Source organism: Pocillopora damicornis, chromosome 4 (assembly GCF_964200805.1).
Source record: "Pocillopora damicornis chromosome 4, jaPocDami1.2, whole genome shotgun sequence".
Lineage (NCBI taxonomy): Eukaryota > Metazoa > Cnidaria > Anthozoa > Scleractinia > Pocilloporidae > Pocillopora > Pocillopora damicornis.
This window is the reverse complement of record NC_142673.1, coordinates 25,737,439-25,756,619: the sequence shown is the minus strand read 5'-3', so window position 1 is coordinate 25,756,619 and position 19,181 is coordinate 25,737,439. Positions and strand designations below refer to the sequence as shown.

The window sequence follows — 19,181 nt, the reverse complement described above, 5'->3', positions numbered from 1 at the left end:
ATTCGCAGCCGTTCTCAAACTCGTCACGCAACGCTCTTCCTCGACGTTCGTTGAGGAGGAGCATTGCGTGACGAGTCTGAGGAGACATGTCTATGCATGTACTGTAAACATTTCGTGCGGTTATGCCCGACATCTTTCCAGCGTTGAGTTACTATGAGCTCCCACATGTCCTTGCCAAACATGAGTGAAAATGCTGGACACAAGACCGGGGTAGAGTGAGGCTGAGTAAGGGAGGGGAAGGGGAGGCGGTTTAGATATTTCGGTCGCGTTTAGTTTGTCTAGTGGAAATTTCATCTGTTCGTGTTCATTTCAAAATTTTCATCGCAACTAGCGTGACCAAGAGTTGCATGGTTAAATCACGATGAGACCTGATCTTATCTCAGGCTGTACTCTATTTGGTGACGTTTCGCCTTGCCGGGTTACCCTTCGGTATTCTGGAACATTGGTAGATGACCTTTGATCAGGCTTCCTTTAGTTGATGCTGTTACCTCGTCGACGTTTATTGTAATTTGAACCCAACAGTGTGAGGTATTTATGAAGTTAATTGTCCGTTAGTAAGCCAAGAGAGATGCCAAAAGGACTGTCCTAGCCCTGATTCATCAACAGCTAGTGGATCTACATGACAAACATCGTCTGTGTAGTAATTCGCCTTCATAACCGCTGGAGTGAAGATAACTGAGAATATTCAGTGGCCAAAACTTCAAGATGTCTTCTGTTGGTGATCTTTCTGTTGGTGAGTGATTTAATGAGTTGCTTTAACTATTGACTTTTATGATCAAGCTAGGAATACTTGAGGAGGAATATAACTGAATCGACAACTTCGCAACGGAACTCTCTTGACGCCTAGTAACATTATCATCGAGTCACTGCGCAGGGGCTTCTAATTTTTGGTTAATTTTGTGGTGGTAATTTTATTAGAAAAAGTTAATCAAAACCTGGTAACGTTGTTCATATGAAGAAAAATGCTCAGAAAAGGCTACGGGTTTTAGTTTTAGTGTGAATAAGTGAATAATTTCGCAATATATTTTGAAATATATAGGCGGAAGTAGACTCTATATAGACTTTCTATAAAACGAGGAAAACGTAACTGAGAAAAGTCAATACAAGGAACTGAGGCTGTAACGTCTTAGGTACAATAAAATACGGTCTGGAATTGCGTGATCAAATTGCTTCAGCGAAGGAGTCGCGAGACGCAACAAACCGATGAAAAGTCAATTACATTCTTCTTCTAACCATATATGACACAATTTTAGTAATACCGTAAAACCAGCTTCGGAAGTTCGTAACGTGGAATACTTCACATTATCTTTAACTTAATATTGGTGTCGTTTTAACGCTTGAATCAGCGACGAAAAGTGCACGGTCAGTGCTAAGTTAGGACGTACATTATGAGTTGCCCCTGTCGTACATGTATGCAAATTAAGATTTGCCCAATCACGTCTCGTGCAAATTTTAAAAATTTAGCCGATAACATGCATCATAAAAAGCTTATTTACTTTTTCAATCGTTTGTTTCTTAAAGTTTGATGTTTTTGTATCTCAACCAAAAATAGTGTTTTATGGGTTCGTCCAGCCTAAGGACTTGAACATCGATGGTGACTCAGTGCCATGTCAGCTTGTGTCAGTTCATGCTTGAGTGAGTACTCAGCTAAAAATAGAGGAGAGGATACTTGAATGGAAAATATCTTATCTCCTGAGGCACAACTCTTGTCTTTTTGTTTTGCAAAATATGTTTGAACACTGCTTAGAGTGTTTTTCCTTAGACTTTTTTAAGGCCAAAAGACTCTACACAAACGTTTTTATGAATTAATCATGCGTCACGCAACCATGGACAGTTCGTTTAAGAAAAACTTACTCCACGTTTCAAACTTAACATTTCACTCATGAAGTGGATTTGCAGTATTTTTTTTCTGATTGATGTAACGAGGAAGTATTATTTAAAAAGGGAAAATTTTCTCTTTTCACCCAACGAGAAATGCAGCTATCCAAGTTTAAGCGGCTTATTGTTCGGTATCTCTGATTTGAAAATATCTGAGGTCAAGAGAATATTTTCTTGCATGCTGAGGTACGATAGCTATGAAAAGACCAACAGGTAACCTCTTTAGAAGCCTTGTGAAAAGGACGTGATGGTGGATGGCCAATGAAGAGAAGTCAGTCGTTTTTCTCTTTCCTCTAGCAATTCATCGTCCAACCAGGCTCATTCCACTGTATGTTCCCCCCTTTTCCCCTTTTTTTCGGTACCACTTTTTTTGTATTCCTCAATCTTGTCTCGGATCTCCCTCTGAACTTGTCTGTGTCAGTGGCTCCATCAAATCTTAGGATATGCCACCTTGCAGAAATACCCAAATAAGTTTGATAAGCAGATCGTGGAAAACTTGAAGAAAGATTTTATTCACCCGAAGAGAGAATATTTTATCATTTTAATTAGCGACTAATGCCTAAAAGAGCCGCTAAATTTGCTAAGAAAGCGAGGTCCAAAATATAACACATTGACCCTATCGACGGAATGATGGATGTTGAAATGGCAGAATGGCAGAATATCCTGCAACGCGAAATGCCTTGTTGTGTGAAGCAAAAGTGTCACCTGAAAAATGGAATTGCAATGAAATAAGAAAACAATTTATAATTAATAGGCAAAATTAAAAGAGGCATAGTTTAATCACTATTAAAGCCTAGAGAATAGACAGATAGAGGAACAGTAAGGTTTTTGCGCCAGCCCCTATAAATAATCATTGCTATTACTATTGTCATCATTATTATTACTATTAATATGATCAGTAGTTACCATTTTATTTATTGCTTGAATGTCAATTAGTCACTATATTATTCAATCATCTTTCTCTTGTGGAACAGAGTTCTCGTAAATATGTGGAATGCGGTAGGTTTTCAATTCTGTTTTGAAACAAATCTTCATTTGCAACGCCACTACCTTTTAACATCATTCTTCAAACTCTAGTTATTTTCAGTGCTACAAAAATTGCGCTGAATCAGTAGCCATATGCAGTCTTAACTGCCTATTTTTTTTTCTTTTAAGTGAAGCACAAGCCGCACAAAGCACTAGGCACGAGTCGGCGCGTAGCTATCTAAATATTCCAAGCCATGGCAACAGGCTTTAATCACGATATTTAAGTGTTTGGAAAAGAGGGCCTGGGTCGAGACTACTCAGGGAGGGGAAAAGTTGGTTCGTACCTTCTTATTCAGTTTTGGTTGAACTTTTTGCCTGTCTCAGAGCATAGAGTTTAATAAAGATACAGTTGGTGCAAGCTTTGTTCTTAATTTCAAGTCAAGCAAATCTTACCTATGTAACGACGAGCGAAGGACCTGCCCCAAGCAAGGATAATTCGTAGCAAAACAGCGACACAAATATTCATCAGTAGCCGCATCATTTGTTTACGGTTCAGCGTTGGGTTTATCTTAATCTAATTTATCCACTGAGAAGTACACCTTCCTTCGCTCACTTGACTGGTTTCCAGCCGCACAGCATACATCTGAAGCGCTTTTCAATCTCGAGTTCTTCGCCGTAGTCCTTTTGCCAAGGAGAGATTTTTGTAAATGCACTACGGGTCCGACATTGATCAAGTACATGCAATTGTCAAAATTATGTTCGTGACGTTGAATTTACAGTAGAACGACGTTACCCGAAAAAAATCGGCATTTATAGTTTACAATAGCTCATTTGCGTAAAAGAGGTCTATCGACTGGTAAGTAATTCTCGTCTGTTTCTTTCAAATAAAGTGATTTAACCTCTTTTGCTCTAAATCATGACTAAATGCATTCGTAAGTTTTAGACATCTAGGCCGTAGTCACGATTATTCAAAGTTGCGAATAAAATGTTTGTAATTTTGAAATAAGTCCAGAATCACTGCTTTCAATGGAAGCAGGTAACACCGCCAACGTTAGCAATGATTGCAAGAGGGCCAACAACTTTCCAGCTTTTAACATGTCTAGAATTTGTGTAATTGCGGAACTTAGGCGGAAGCTTTTTAAAAGAACTGCCTACAAAGTTTCGAAAACGGCTTTGTACACATTAGTTGAGCTCGCGATCAGAAGAATATTGTTTGTGTTTAATAGTTTAAGAGATGTATGAGTTAAAACAGACAAGAATATTTCCATTCGAAGTGTTTTCGATTTGTGTGAAAGTTTACACCAGCTATTGTGACATTTGAAATGCCGGGTCGTGCATGTAATGACACGCTCTGGCTGTCAGATAAACGCGTGGGTTACTCTAAAAGAATAAGACTGAGTTGTTTCTAAGCATTGTTTGTCTTTAGGTGAATGTTAATGGTTAACATCGCGTCCATGCCTCGTGGGCTTTAGAAATTTTGCATTGTCATGGCTGATAGGATGATAATCGACATTATTCGTCTTTTTGAACAATTTTGATACAGAAGCTACTGCATTTCCCGTTTACATTTTGGTATCGTTGATATCAGTTTTATCCTTAAACCACACAAAAGGCATTGAAGGGGAAGTACAGTCTAGAAAAATTTTACTTTTATTAAAATAACTTTTCCTCAGGAGTTGGAAAATAATTGCCGTTTTCGTTCAACTTTCTCTCGTTCAAGTCCACACTTACTCAAAAACTTACCTACATTAAGAAAACAAAGCATACAAACTAAAGAGGTATATTTACAATTAATATTGTGGTGAAGTTCACCCTTATAAGAAAAGATTTCAACACCACATGCAATAAAAGGGCTGACAACGAACTGCATTTGTTTCTTACGGTACGCATCAGACTAACTTGCTAACAACTTTAGCATTTTGTTTGCATGAATTTTATCAAAAATGTTTATTCTGTCGGTGCTTACTCATTTGACGGATGACTTCATTTCTCACTTAGTGCATGCTAACGAGGGCTGCTTTCATTGGTGTCGGCTAGTGAACACATGGGTCCAAATGATTCGTGCTCAGTAATACACTGAAGCTTGTTCCCTGCAATGTCAATGATAGTTCATATCACTCAGTTAGCAGTGTGGAATAAATTCTTCATTTTGTTTTACTTTTCTGTCATGTTTAGGGTTGAAATTATCTGCCATTTTACGCCATAATTCAGAGTTTATAGAAGAACTGTGTTTGTGCTTGGACCGTGATACGAGAGTGATGCGTAATTGGAGACATTTGGCATCAATACTGGATGTCGACTCGGATGTGATTACACGACTAGGACAGTATGGTGACTTCAGTCCTGCCATCCGATTATTTGATTATCTCGCGGCCTCGAATCCAGATTTGACGATTAAAGAGCTAAAAGACATCCTATTAGAGATCGGGAGAAACGACCTAATCAGTTTACTAATCACAAGAGGTATAACACAAAATTGACTGAAGTCAATTGCTATTCTGTCTCTGTCATCTTTTAAGAGGACTTTCAGTATGGGACATTTGGAGGTTGCCGTATCTCCTCAGACACAGATTTTGATGCTGTTAGTTAGTAAACCTTGTTGGTGTTGTTTTTACTTCTTTGGGACGGTATTGGCTCACTGAAAAATGACCCATTGATCAACCGTCTAAATTTAATAGATTTTAGGGAGCTTTTGAAAACTTGAAGGATTGTTATGTTGGATTAATAACTAAGTAATTTCCTGGCTACATTTCACAGCTGTTCAATTTTATATAAGGGAGAATTGTGAGTATTGTGAAACAGTGCATGGAATTCTGCTCATCACGTTTTTTATTTAATTTTTTTCCTCTGTGTGTGGCAGTTTATCAAAAAGGTTCTCAGGAATTCATACTGAGTATGTTTCTCTTAATTTGTTTGACTATCAGCCGGTTGCACTGACACTGAAAGAGTTCTTGATGTGATCACTTCGCCAAGTGATGAAGCTCCTTCACCCACAGTTAGTCTTTTGGACGAAATTGCGTTAGCTTTAGACAGGACGTCACTGGTTTTGTCAAACTGGTATACCTTGGCGTTAAAACTGGGTGTGTCTAGAAAAACCTGCTGGACGTTTGAGAGACGATCGACTGAAAATCCGACCGGCAGATTGTTCCAGCATTTGGCTACAACTTGCCCACAAAAGACACTTTTAAGTCTTAAGGAAGCTCTGGATTCTATTAAGAGAAAGGATCTGGTAAATTTTCTTCATGAGGAGAAACTGAGAGGTAAAGTGTCGAGCACTGCATCACAAATAACTTAAGTTTAACGACGCCTAGCACCTTTGCAGCCTGGATTTTGTTTCTAAGTTATCGATAGAAAAGTCAGACTCTCCTGTTTTTCAGGTGGTCCCTAACTATGAAGAGCTCAATATGCAATTGGCCGCATGAGTATTTCAAGAATCGATTGGACAAAAGTTCTCTCTGCGCTGAGGCCCCTTTTCTTGAAAGTTAACTACTAATGATCTGTGGATACCTTTATTTTTCTGTAGACGACATGTTACTTAAGGATATCATAACCCCTGGATCGGAACTCTTAGAAAGATTGGCGCTAGAACTTAATCGAGAGGAGAATCCCGGAGTCAAAAACTGGACACATCTGGCCTGGAAAATGGAAGTACCAACTGACGTGCGTCGAGAGTTTGCTGATGTCAAACAAGTCAGGAAAAGTCCTACAAAAGAGGTTCTAGAATGGGTGGCCGCGCACTTCCCTGAAATAGCATTAAGTGACGTTGCAAAAGCTTTAGATGAGATTCAGCGAAATGACGCAATACAGATAATATCCAAGTATTTTCCTAACACAGTTGGTAGGTTCTCGCTGATATAAGTACATTGGGGTTTATTGGACAGTTTCAGTGTTTGCCTTTCCTAATCTCTTTGACTCCTCGGCGCGGCACTTTCAGTTTATGTCCAAGCCTGCTTGTTTTCGTTATACAAGCCATGATCTCTAATGTGCATTACCTCGTACCCCTTGTACAAGAGATGGCTAGAAGAAAAGTATTCGGGTACAGGCACATGCTACGTTTTTTTCGGATGTCACAACGACGCTTACAAAAAAAAAAAAACAGGAACAATAGAAAATTAATTATACACAAAAAAGTCCTATGTATACATCTTAAACTCTGACACTCTAGCTCTGATTTTTTTTTTTTTTTTTTTTTACAACTCAAGGTCCGTAAAACTACTCTCGCACATGCGAAGTAAGATCGACTTAACTAAGCTATCCTCTCATAACATTGAATACCTTTTCTCTTCCTTCAGATTCAGCCTTGCAAGGACTTGGCCGTTCATTCAAGGACAGCTTAACCATGCCAGATCCGACTGGTCAGATGTTTTCAACTAGCTTCGAGAGAGAAGAGCGGGATTCCTTTCCTAACAAAGGTAAGAAGGAAAGCGTTAATTCACCCGTGATGTTCATAGAATTAGCTAATTAAGAAGCCTTGGTCGAAATTGTGCTATGATTATGTAACTAGGAACAGTCATTTTCAATGGGTTTGTCATCATTTCCTTGTCCTTACTTAGCTCAATTATTCGAGGAGCTAAGTGGGTAGAAACCTCATCAAAAAGTAATCTTCGCAAAACTATATGTTGATGTTTACGTCGGTGTAGCTTGTATACGACGGTAGATTACTAACAGCTTCACGCTAAATGCCTTCTCCCCACTTCAAGTGGTGTTTTCAATCTTGATCAGTATATCACCATGGTTGCATTCAAAATGCGAAAGCTTATTAAAGGCTGTTTGCGCCTGAATTTAAGCCAAAGGCAATTTCATGCCAAAATCATGTTTTGAAAATTGTAAAATCAACAACTATGTTTACAAACGGCGATTTTCCCCAACTTAGGATCCGATTACCCAAAGAGTTCAGCTACTCGATTTCTGAGGAATGCTTAAAGCGTTTAGCCCTTCTAAACCTTCCGTCTACAAAAGGTTTATCTGTGGCTTTTTTCTGTTTGTGGAACGTATAGAAGTGAAATTAAGATCCAAAGTTTTGTTGTTTTCCTACCAACTTCCACGCAATTATTAAACTCACACTCTTATTGTCACCAGAGTTGCTCTTCCTTTTTATTGGGCTGCTGTGCTTTATTCCAATGAATAGTGGAAAGGGATAAATGGTCTTAAATGGTCTTTCTGTCTTTTCACTTGCAGAAGTGAAGGAACAATCTGGTCATTATGGTAACTTGCCAGATCGGATTGATTTGGTGGGCCGCAATGAAACATGCGAACGTATCATAACTGCCCTGTCTTTAAACATGGCTGTTGAAATTGTAGCACCACCTGGATATGGGAAAACGTCGGTGGTAATAGAGGTCGCTCATAGGATGATCGAAAGGAAAACGTTTGTCGCGTACGTTAAACCTCGAGGTGTCACTTGTGTAGAAGATTTAGCAAGCAAAATAATCGAGACTCTAGGGTACGTTCCTGGCGAAAACACAATAACTGAAGCATTAAGTTGCATATCTTCTCTAAAGAGAAAAAGTGTTGTGTTGATCACTGAAAACATTGACAACTTACTGCATCTTGAGGATCAATTGAGCAACGATAAATACCATCAGGAATTAAAATCTGAAAATTGCTGTACTCAAATGTGGGGTAAAGTCACGCAGGGCGACTTTTTGACATTTCTAAACTACCTCGGACAAAGTCCAAACATCCAGCTTGTCCTCACATCACGAGAAACCTATGATTTCAATGGGTCTCTTCCTTTCGAACTGATTAACCTAGAACCTCTGAATGACAATGATTCAGCCTCTATGTTCTCAAAGTGTGAGGATGGCCTGGACGACGATCTGATTAAGGAGCTGGTCAGCGTTTGTGGTGGTATTCCCTTGATGATCTGCACAGTGATCTCGATACTAAAGGGAGAAAATCCCCAGAAGGCGGCCCAACTTTCCACAACTTCACCTAGTTGTCTTGTTAGAGAACTTGTGGCCAACGAGGATCGCATCGCCAAATCTCTTGAAATCTGTTTTGATCGCTTAAGTCAAGAAAATCAGAAGATTATTTTGATGCTCTCAACATTTCCACACAGATTCAAGGAAGAGCAATTTCAAGCAGTCTTTGGGTCTTCTGTTACGGCTGATTTGCAAACTTGCCTAAATTCCTTGGGGCATAGCAACCTCCTTCGCTTCGACAGGACAAATTGTCAGTATTCCCTCCATCCTTTCATACGAGATTTCTTTTCACTGAAGTCCGATCACATAGACGCCAAATCAACTTTCATTCGTCATTACAGTGACTTGGCTGTTACACTTTGCGAAACATTCTTGAGTAAAGATTGCAAGTTGGCAATTGATCAGTACAGATCTGAAAAGGACAACATTCGGGAAGCTATGGCTTGGTGTGGAGACGATCACCCTGAGCTTGACCAAACTTTCAGGGAGCAATGCATCGACGCCTTTAACGAGGCAGCTGGATTTCTTGCTAAGGTGATGCGCAAACAAGAATTTCAGTCGCTCTTTTGCAAGCTTGCGTATCAATGTCGCTCCCACTTACACCTCTACAGTGCTTGCTTGACGAACATCGGAATGAAGATAGTGTTAAGCTGCACATGTACCCCTCACATTTGTCCAAGAGCCTTGTATCAGGCTAAAGAAATGTTGACTCAAGCAATTGACATTCAATCAACACTTATGGACGTGAAGGACACCACTCGTGCCCAGTGCATGAGCAAGTTTGGATTTTGTTATGTTCGCGAGGGGCGCGTTGATGAGGGCTATGAATATCTCGAGATCGCCTTGAAATTGCGACGGGACAGAGTAGAGAAACTAAACAGGATCAAAGATCATGTCATGTTAGCTGCCTGTTTCAACGATGTAGCAGGTTAGTGGCAATTAATTTCTTAATGCTTTCATGGTAAGAGCTATTCGTGAAGGGAATCATCTGCGGAAAGTTATCCCCATTGAATCTTTTCCATGAAAGCTAGCAATAAGATCCACGAGCACCTCGCACAAGCTTCATTACGAACGAAATTGTTTAAGTATCATTTAGATAAATTGATGCAACAATTAGGAGGTGATGTTGGTGGCATATGCTGGTGTGTAGAAAGAACTCAAGGCCATTTTCTTTCACCACTCTAGTACTCAATTGGTATGGCTAATGCAGGTCTTGTAAGTTAAATAAAAAGCGCAGTTTTAAAAATAGACAGGCGATCTGTCGACCTTGAAGACACATCCGGGACCTTGACTGCGCCGCCGGCGGTGAATTTGAAAATTGATTAGTGAAGTGGGCTAAAAATAAAAGAGAAATTGATTTGAAAATATCGAAGAGAGCTTGCATTTTTTAAGTACTCGTCCAAACTACGCAATATTCTTAGTTTTAGAATGTGGCTTTTATGGAGAGAAATAAAAAAAATATATTTTTCCATTCTCGCCTTATTGTATCTTCCTTAATCCCTGGCTATTTTTATTTAAAATTTGGCCATTTTAGTCGCCAGTGTCATTGCACTCTTGTGGTTGATCGCTTTTTTTTTGACTCGCAGCTTCTCAAATGGTGCAGCGAAAACACATGCTGGCCATCCAAACAAGGCTGTCACATGTCCTTCCTGTTTATGAAGAGAACCTCGGTGACCACCCTTTTACGGCAACCACTCTTAGTTGGATTGGTAACAGTTACCACGCCTTGGGTGACTACGACAACGCCATTAAATACAGCAGCAGATCAATTTCAATCCGAAGGCAACTGTTGGGGCAACATCAGGAAACTGCGAAGTCTCTGTATGATGTGGGTGTGGCTTACAGCGCGAAACAGGACTACGAAACGTGAGTAAACATAGTTTGCTATTTATTGTAAGGCATTTTGTAAATCCGATACCCTCTTAGCAAAGGTTAACAACAAAATCGAGTGTAAGCAATATCGACCCTTGCAAAAACTTTTATTCTTCGTGCCTTTGTTCCTTTAAACTTTTCATCGTAATCAATGCAACTCCGTCAAAATGTCAAGTTTACATGAATTTCCCATTGTTAAAATATTAGAGGAACACATGGTAGTCAAGAACGAGGGGAAAAAACTACTCTCGAGGCGTGCTCATTTGGTCCAAAAATGTTTCATTGTATTCGTACCGCATCGACAAGTTTTCAGGTAGTGTAGCGACAATTGCGATGCGTGTGCTGTTTGCTTGTTAGATCACGTCCTTAGCTTCTAATTTTGCTGCTGTCGAGTCAATTTTCCTGTAAAACCTCAAACGTTTTGTATTTTGGTTTAGCAAATTGCAGTGAATGACTCAAAGGTGATATCTAAAAGACTGTATCACGACGCAAATATTTTTCATCGCAGAATTCTTTCTTGAACGATAAGATGAGGAATGATGTAACATTTCCTAAGAGAATATATCATATGGATGTGAATCTCGCTTGGTAAAAACACTAGCAGATATGTGACACCTCTTTTGGAGGAAAAACGTCTAGGAAATTCATTATTTGACGTTGCATCTTTCTTAGAGCCCTCCACTACCTGAAAAAGGCAGTTGATTACCAAGAAAAAGTGTTAGACACACAGGACGAGCTGATTCACACCCACCAAGCCATGTCAATTGTTCTTTGTGCTCTTGGAAGAAACAAAGAGGCAGAAGAAGAAATAAATCGCGCGGGGGAGTGCGCAAGCAAGCTAGATTCTTGGGAGGCTCCTTTAGATAAACTGAGGACCCAAGAACGAGACAGCGAATGGATAGATATTTTCCCCTCAAAGCCACGGAATTCAGCATTGTAGAAAAACCTTTTGCATTAAACCGTTTTAGGATGTAGATTTGACAATAGATCAATCGATTGAACAAAGAGAATCAATGCTTTGATATTTGCTAAGTTTCCGTTCATTGATTTGGTTCGTTACTCACTGCGGTCAGTAAAGTGCCAGTGTTAAGGACACTAGCCAGAAGGCTCATTATTGAATTGATTATTGATTAGTTTAATAATTTCAGAATGATCCTAGATACGAACATAGTCACAATGTTTATCTGTTTGTCTATATTTCTATTGGTTTTGTAATCGGACCTCTCAGCGTCACCACGCGCATATAAAAGGCGAGTTTAGCGTCCCTGTAATCAGTTCTTCGTAAGTTTTTGAGTAGTCTTGGTAAACTTTCTTCCTTTCATTTTCTTAAAACTTTGGCCCAAGAGGGAACGATATGTGAAAACCTTTATAACTTTGTTTTCTTAAGTTTAGTTTCTCAGTATTGGGCAAAAGTATACAAACAGACATTTTGTTGTAGTGCCTTATTTTCAATTGATTTAAGATTAAAAAGCCAAAATTGTATCAGATGAAAGTGAAAGCCCACCATTTGGATAAGAACAATAGATTGTTAACCAACCACCAAAATTCTTGTAATTTTTGTACCGAAACTTTTGTACTTTAACGTAGTTTGTACTGGTTTTTTGTATTGTTCATTGTCATTCTAATCTCGTTATCGGCGTTCAGGCTCAGTTTTTTACGCGCAATTTTTTTATTAAGTATTTCGCAGCATTTCACTAGATTGATAGAATTTACTTGTTTTATTGTTTCAGTTTACAACTGATTGTGAGATTGATCGTGATTTTGATCGTTGATTGTGGTTTGTGGTCGATTGCTTTCAAGAATAAAGATTCGTATAAACTATCAACTTTGGTTTGTTATTCCTCGATCTCGATCGTAAAATAGCCCCCAAACACCTCATTAACCGCGTCTTGGAGCGACACCCCTTGGAGTCTTAGGAATTAGATTTGTTTTGGTCGCCGCAAGCGCTAAAGCTAGGCTTAAAAACATGTCAGTCTTTCTTTCTCTCTCTTTGTGTCTCTGCATTGACACTTCAATCTTCTCAGAAGTCAGTATTCGAGACACAAAGGAAAACCTACAAGTATTTTACGAATGTCGGTGGTTTCGCCAACGAGTCGATTCGCCAACGTCTCTAGTCAATTCAAAAACTTGTAGAAATCAGTTCGCATACGTTATAAACAAGCGACGTCAACTACTATCAAATTAACCGATTCATTTAAATTACTTTATTACATGCGGGGACGCGTGGGCGACTAGAGTGACACCTGCCCTTATAAAGAAAATTTCAAGTCATTATGTTAACTACTATTAACTAAATTAACCAATAATTTACGAAAAAGTTTTCCTCTCCTGATCGCACTGCATGCCTGTAGTCTTCCCTCGTGAAGCCTGTCTGGCATCGTCGGTGTTGCCATCTGTTGGAGCCATCACATAAAGGACTGGGTTTAAATAAAGCAACTTCAAAATGGCGGTCTGTTTGTATCCAATCGACTTGTGGTCAGTGTGGTGAGTCATTCACTGTCCATTTGATTGTAAAATATAATTAAGCGAGAAATTAGCTGTGAGATTTCGCATTCAATAATTTACGCATGCAACGTGTCAGTATCGTAGTATTGTGAATCGTATAGTTAAACCCAGGTTGACATGTAAATGTTTGTAACATTAAATTTCACACCCAATAATTTACGCATAATATAGTATTCTGAACCACATAATTAAAAAGCAGGTTGACATATAAATGTCTATAACGTTTGCGAACTGACCTCTAAAAGTTTGCGAACTGACCAGGAGACGTTTGCGAAAGTACAGTTAGCGAAACGACTCGTTGGCGAAACGTCCGGTTACCATTTTTATACAAAATGAGATAGAAAAAGAAAATAGAAAAAATTAACATGTGTGAAATAGTGAGAGAAACGTGAATTGCAGGGATTAATTTGATAATTAATTAAATTAATATTTTGGTCGATTATTTTTACTCTTATTCATTTAATTCCTATTGTAAATAACTAATTCAAAAGGAGCCTCATGAAAATATTTACTACTTGCATCGGAATGGCTTGAGATCTAAGAATACCAAGCACTGGCAAAACGGGAAATTAGTCTTTCAGCTTACTTGTTATTGATATCAGTGAACTTCTTAAAATCTCGGTAATATTGTTAACGAGTTCTTACGGAGTTTAAGGTCTTTCAGGATTGAAAAGTTCAAATGAACTGTCCATGTCATGTAGAATCTCCGGCCTCAATTGTCCTTGACGTCCTTAAACGAATCTTCTGATACGACACTGTATTCCTAAACAAAAACGGTCAATGTATTGCTTTGTCCAACAATTTTTATACGTAAAATTTAACTTTTCAGTTGGTCAACATTAATTTACCATGAATGCAGCAGAGCTTTGTAGAATATTAACAGCTATTCACCGAAGTGGATGTGATTAGAGGTAGCCATTTTCTCGAGGGGTTAAGCCGTGAAGTAGATATTAACCATTTTCATCGTCACTGAGGTAAAAAATTATTTTAATAAATATTGCACAGAAACCAAAATAATGGTTTCTTTCTGTCATTATAACGCAAATTATGTAAACGACCTAATCTTTAAAAGTTCAAATGCCCGGGGAAGCCCGGGGCGGATGTTGAAGCTTCGAATTGATCGACGCATAAATTACTGTCACGTGAGGTTAGCCAGAACATCTTCTTCCTCTAAGCCCGCGTTCTTAAACTGAAGAGGAGAATCGTTAATCATGAGGGTCATTAACTAGAATTTAATTTACTCCATCCTTCACCTTTAAGATTTATTGTTGTACTCGGATATGAGTCCAATTAGATTGTATTCTTTTTTTGTTTATTTATTCATTAATTCTTTTCCTTGAAACTGAAGTAAACAGGAACACAAGATTATTTCATCACGACCAAGTAAGAGATATGACTGATAATGATAATGTTGCACGGGGTCTGGGATCGAGTGATCAGCAGACACTTCTAGAGGTTCTAATGACCTTTCCTAAATCATTATCATTATTATAGCCATCATTATCGTTGACGTTGTTAATAGTGTTACTATCATCAGCGCTATTATTGATATTACAAATATTATCATCATTGTCATGATGGGTTCCTGGGGCGTTGACTTCCTGCCCTTCATCTTCTTTAACACTCCTCCAGATGCAAGGAATCATCCGTCCTGGAAAATACTAAACCACTTAAGACACAACCCAAAACCATAGGTAAGTGAACATTTTTTTTATCTGACCTCCAAGAAAGCAGATTTAAGATTTACACAATACGATACAATAAGAAATTCCGTGTGGTAATCAAGGCTTGCTCATGTTCTACAGCGATTCGTAGGCACAAATTTCCTACCAAACTTGGGATTACTTGAAATTTACGCGCTTAGCTCCCCCGCTGAAAATAACTTATCAGATACATCACTGTTCGCACGCAGAACTACTACATTCTTGGTGGTAGCGACATATTAACTCGCTTGATTAATAATCAACATATGAAACCAAAAAGAACGGAATTTTGAGCATAGAAACACTTCACGACAGTGAAAATTATTTACAACAAAATGTCGAGGCCGAAGTTCGCACGCGGCTATTGGGTGGTTGACTTTTTGGCCGAACTTTTGCGGTTTGTTTACATCAAAAGTTTCGTGGCACTACAGGTGAGATCTGAAGCCTAAAAGGTGAATTGAAACGTCACTAGACAAGCTGCTTTAAAATTTTTCAAAATAACGATGGCGTGTTGTTAATGCTTATTGATGACTTTTTTGACCGGTATGTGATTTCAGTTCAATTACAGTGGCTTATAACCCTTTCACTTTTATGAGTGACCGAGACAGAATTTCTCCTTACAAAATCAAGCCAAAAAGTAATGGGAATAAAGAAAAGCATCGATAAGGAGATTGTTAGTTGATCCAATACCAAATTCTCCAAACCGATATTATAAAAGTTGAATAGAAAAGTATCATTGTAATTATGGAACTTTTTTGTGTCTTGTCTTGAGCATGGCCGTGGCAAAAAGAAAAATCTCGAGTCCTTGTGAGGAAACAATGTCTCCTTGGTACCATGCTAACAACTGGGCGAAAAAAACATTTCGCTATCATAAAAATTGTATAGGAAACAATAATTAGGAGCCAAAGGATTAAAGGAGAGAAAAAAAAGGTAAGCTCATCCAGGGCATATCCATAGAACAGACATTGATCATACAGTACTTTCCCCACTGATATTGAACTTTATTCACAGCTTTAATTGGTATCCGGTTAGCTCGCACCACGGTTAGATCGCTCGCAGATAGATCGCTCCGACCAAAAGTTAGATCGCTCCATCAAATAAGTTACTTCGCTACCAACATAAGTTTATCGCTCCATGTTGTAATGAGAGGTACTACTACTTACCGATGATCTTCAAAGTTTATAGCTGATGATCTGCCTTATATGTCGTATTCACCGAGCTACCGTTGTACGATGTATAGCGATGATGGAATAAATGTCGTGGAATAAATTATAACGTTATAGTCTGAAGTGTATTGAAAAAGAACATTCAAATACCGATACTGTCTAGTGTGGCCTTTTTTGCTGTTTGATATAAGGAAACTGATATCCGCCATCTTTAATTGATAAAGTTGATTACACTTCGTGAGTCCCTTACATGAGGCTTTATCTGCTCTTACTGCGAAGCTCGGATTTATTTCAAGCGCGAGCGAGCGAGCGATATTAATCGATTGTTAGGTAAGATATTCTCATCATTTAATGAACTATCAATTTAGATACCACAGATTTGCTACCTTTATCTTAGTTTTCTACTTTGAGCGAAGTAACTTATTTTGATAGCGAATTCACTTCATCGATGGAGCGATCTAGCCTTCAAGTGGAGCAATCTAACTTTTGGCTAGAGCGATCTAATCATGATGCGATCCAACCATAATTTCATTAATTGAGAATATCATTTATAAGTATAGTTGTTCCCTGAGGTGTAGCAATGCTTAAAAGCAATAAATTAAAGTTTTTATTTTAATATAGGAAAAACATACACAAGAGTAAAAAATAACTACATACTCCAGTTAAGTTTTGAAAAAAACTCAGTTGTAACCTAGGAATTCTCAAAAATTCCCAATTATGCAAATGATCCTCGCAAACTGAATTCCCAGTTTTCTGGGAATTCCTAGGAATTCTCAAAAATTCCCAACTATGCAAATTAGCTCTGATTTAAAAAGCTTCGAATTACTGGGAATTTCTGGGAAAGGAAGACTCCAGTTTTGTGAGGACTTGGAATCCCTAGGAATTCCTAGGAATTCTCAGCTTTACAAACTACCTATAATTTAAGAAGTGTGGAACTCTTGGGAATTTCTGGGAATTGAATTTGAGGCAATTTTAATACCCTGAGGTCCACATAAATTCTAAGAAATTCTCAATACCTTGAATGTGAAGGTTTTAAGAAAAAGAGTAATTTCAGAGGCTTAAAACTTTGGCTCGATAAAAGGTATGCTATACAAAACTTACCAAGAGATATACATACATGTACATGTTTATAACTTAAAGATCATGAAATTTATTACTCAAACTAAGTTTTAGTAAATTTTTACATTAATATGGATTTTCTCATGAACCAGCTGTCAGTTATGTTAAATGGAAATTGCCAACTTCCACAATAATTAACAATAATTACATTGTTATCTTACTTCCCTAACCTACATTACTGGTTGCCTTTGTTAGAAAACCTTAGAACAGTCAAGCTCAGTTGCCTCCAACGCTGTCAGAGACTTTTTGTTGACAATACTTTTAGTAGAAATTTCATGCCTTAGACAAACAAATTCAACACCTAATTAATCTTTCTTTTTTCATGATTGTTGTTGCTGCTTTTTTTTCAGTTTTTTGCTCTATTTTCATGACTAATTGCTGTAATTTGTTTTGCTGTTTTTATTCTTACAAAACATTTTTGTAAGAGTTCCAATACTTGTGGATCAACCACACACTTTGCAAACATTTGGCATGCAGACAAGACAGAGGTAGTCAATGTTCCCTTTGAGGAAAAACACCTTTTATATGACGTCTTCAATTTACTTTATTTGAAACTCTGATCTGAAAATATTTGTCAACAAGACTTGTTAGTAGTGAGAAATACCAACTCCTAAGTTTCCTTTCATAACTTAATTTCTTAAATGTCCCAATCACTGGATCTCCCAAAAAACATTACATCTTTTTATTTTTGGTGCAAATTACAAGTCCTTCTTTATATAAAAATGAAAAGTGCTAGTCACACTTCAATAATAACAGCTCTTAAGTTTACTTGTTGTTCTTCTCTGTCTGTCAGCTATCAACAAAATTGTTTTATACTTCGGGCAGTGCATAACTATTTGTGGACCAGAGTTCCAACGCACCTCTGTAATCGCATATAGCTACTTCTGTCTCTTGTACAAATGTTTCTCCTTTGTAAGACGCACTCTACTCTGTTGTCAATACTGCTTTAAGTTTAGTGGAAACGACTGACTGAGGAATCGAGATGGCGGTGTTGGAACGTGTTGCTGAACGCTTTCTACGGTCAAGCTTTGTAGATTTAGGTACTGGTACACTGGGATCATCTATGTATCTCTTATACTTCCGAATGTACTATCCTTCTTTTATAAATATGAGGGTAACAGACGATTTGTAGTCGCATTCAAAACTGTGATTGGCTTGTGTTATTTCTCACCTTTGCCATTAACACAACTCAAGTGAGTTTCGAGTCTTTGTTTCCTCGACAACTTTCGGCCACAAATCGTGCTTTTTTAATACGATCGATTCTTGTCGATTATTTCTACATAGAGTGAGCTCACATCTTTATTTATATCACCAAGCTATCCATCCTCTAGGAGCAGAGAACCGGTCGGAGAAGTCAGAATAAAGTTGGGCACTTCTCCTAACACTGCAATCGGCAAGCCAGCGGATTCTCTCTGCTAGCCAATGACAAGTCCTAAAAGATCCACGTGATCATGCCCGTGATCGGAAACAAAGAAGACTCCATTTGGCGCTCATCTTTGAATGTACTTTTTATCGGTTGATCGCTTTTCTCAACTGTTTTGCTTAATATAACATTTCTAAAGATAGCTTTTATTGTGGTTCAATGGGAAAACGAGAATAGCGTGAGTGTTGTAAAAGAAAAGAAAGTCGTTGGCGCCGTGGAGTTAAAAGAAGGGACAACAGTTGACATATTGACTGGTACAAACAAGGGTCGAATGGCCGTCTGTAAAGCTACGATTTTGAAAGTTTGTGGTGAGTAAAAATTGCGATATTCGTTACGTGATCAAAATCTTATAAAAGAATAGATGTAGCGGGTTGAATTAAGCTTACATAACGCTCGGCGCAACTGAAACTAGAATAATTCTGAGAATCGAATCGGTCACTTGCATGCCGCAGTTTCTTAAGCTTATTATGCTTTACAATGAAATAAACTTATCAGTAAGGTTTTAAGATTCCTCTGGTCACGTTTGGGAACATTCAAGATTCAAAATAGGAACTGTTATTAAACAAACCTTAGTACATAAAGAAGCCCTCCTTGGTAAAAACAAAGTAATGTATTCAGCCCTTTT

The 19,181-nt window shown here is 38.2% G+C and overlaps 1 protein-coding gene across 1 annotated transcript; it reads left to right on the top strand.

Annotated features, from left to right (window-relative positions):
* Positions 1-78: 78 nt before the first annotated feature.
* On the top strand, positions 79-12,465 carry LOC113683414 (uncharacterized). The gene is made up of 8 exons (XM_089204089.1): positions 79-733; positions 5,020-5,307; positions 5,769-6,104; positions 6,368-6,682; positions 7,137-7,256; positions 8,023-9,696; positions 10,355-10,634; positions 11,313-12,465. Exons 1-8 carry the CDS (start codon positions 706-708, stop codon positions 11,578-11,580), a joined length of 3,309 nt encoding a protein of 1,102 aa, XP_089060215.1. The 5' UTR covers positions 79-705; the 3' UTR covers positions 11,581-12,465.
* The last annotated feature ends 6,716 nt before the right edge of the window (positions 12,466-19,181 follow it).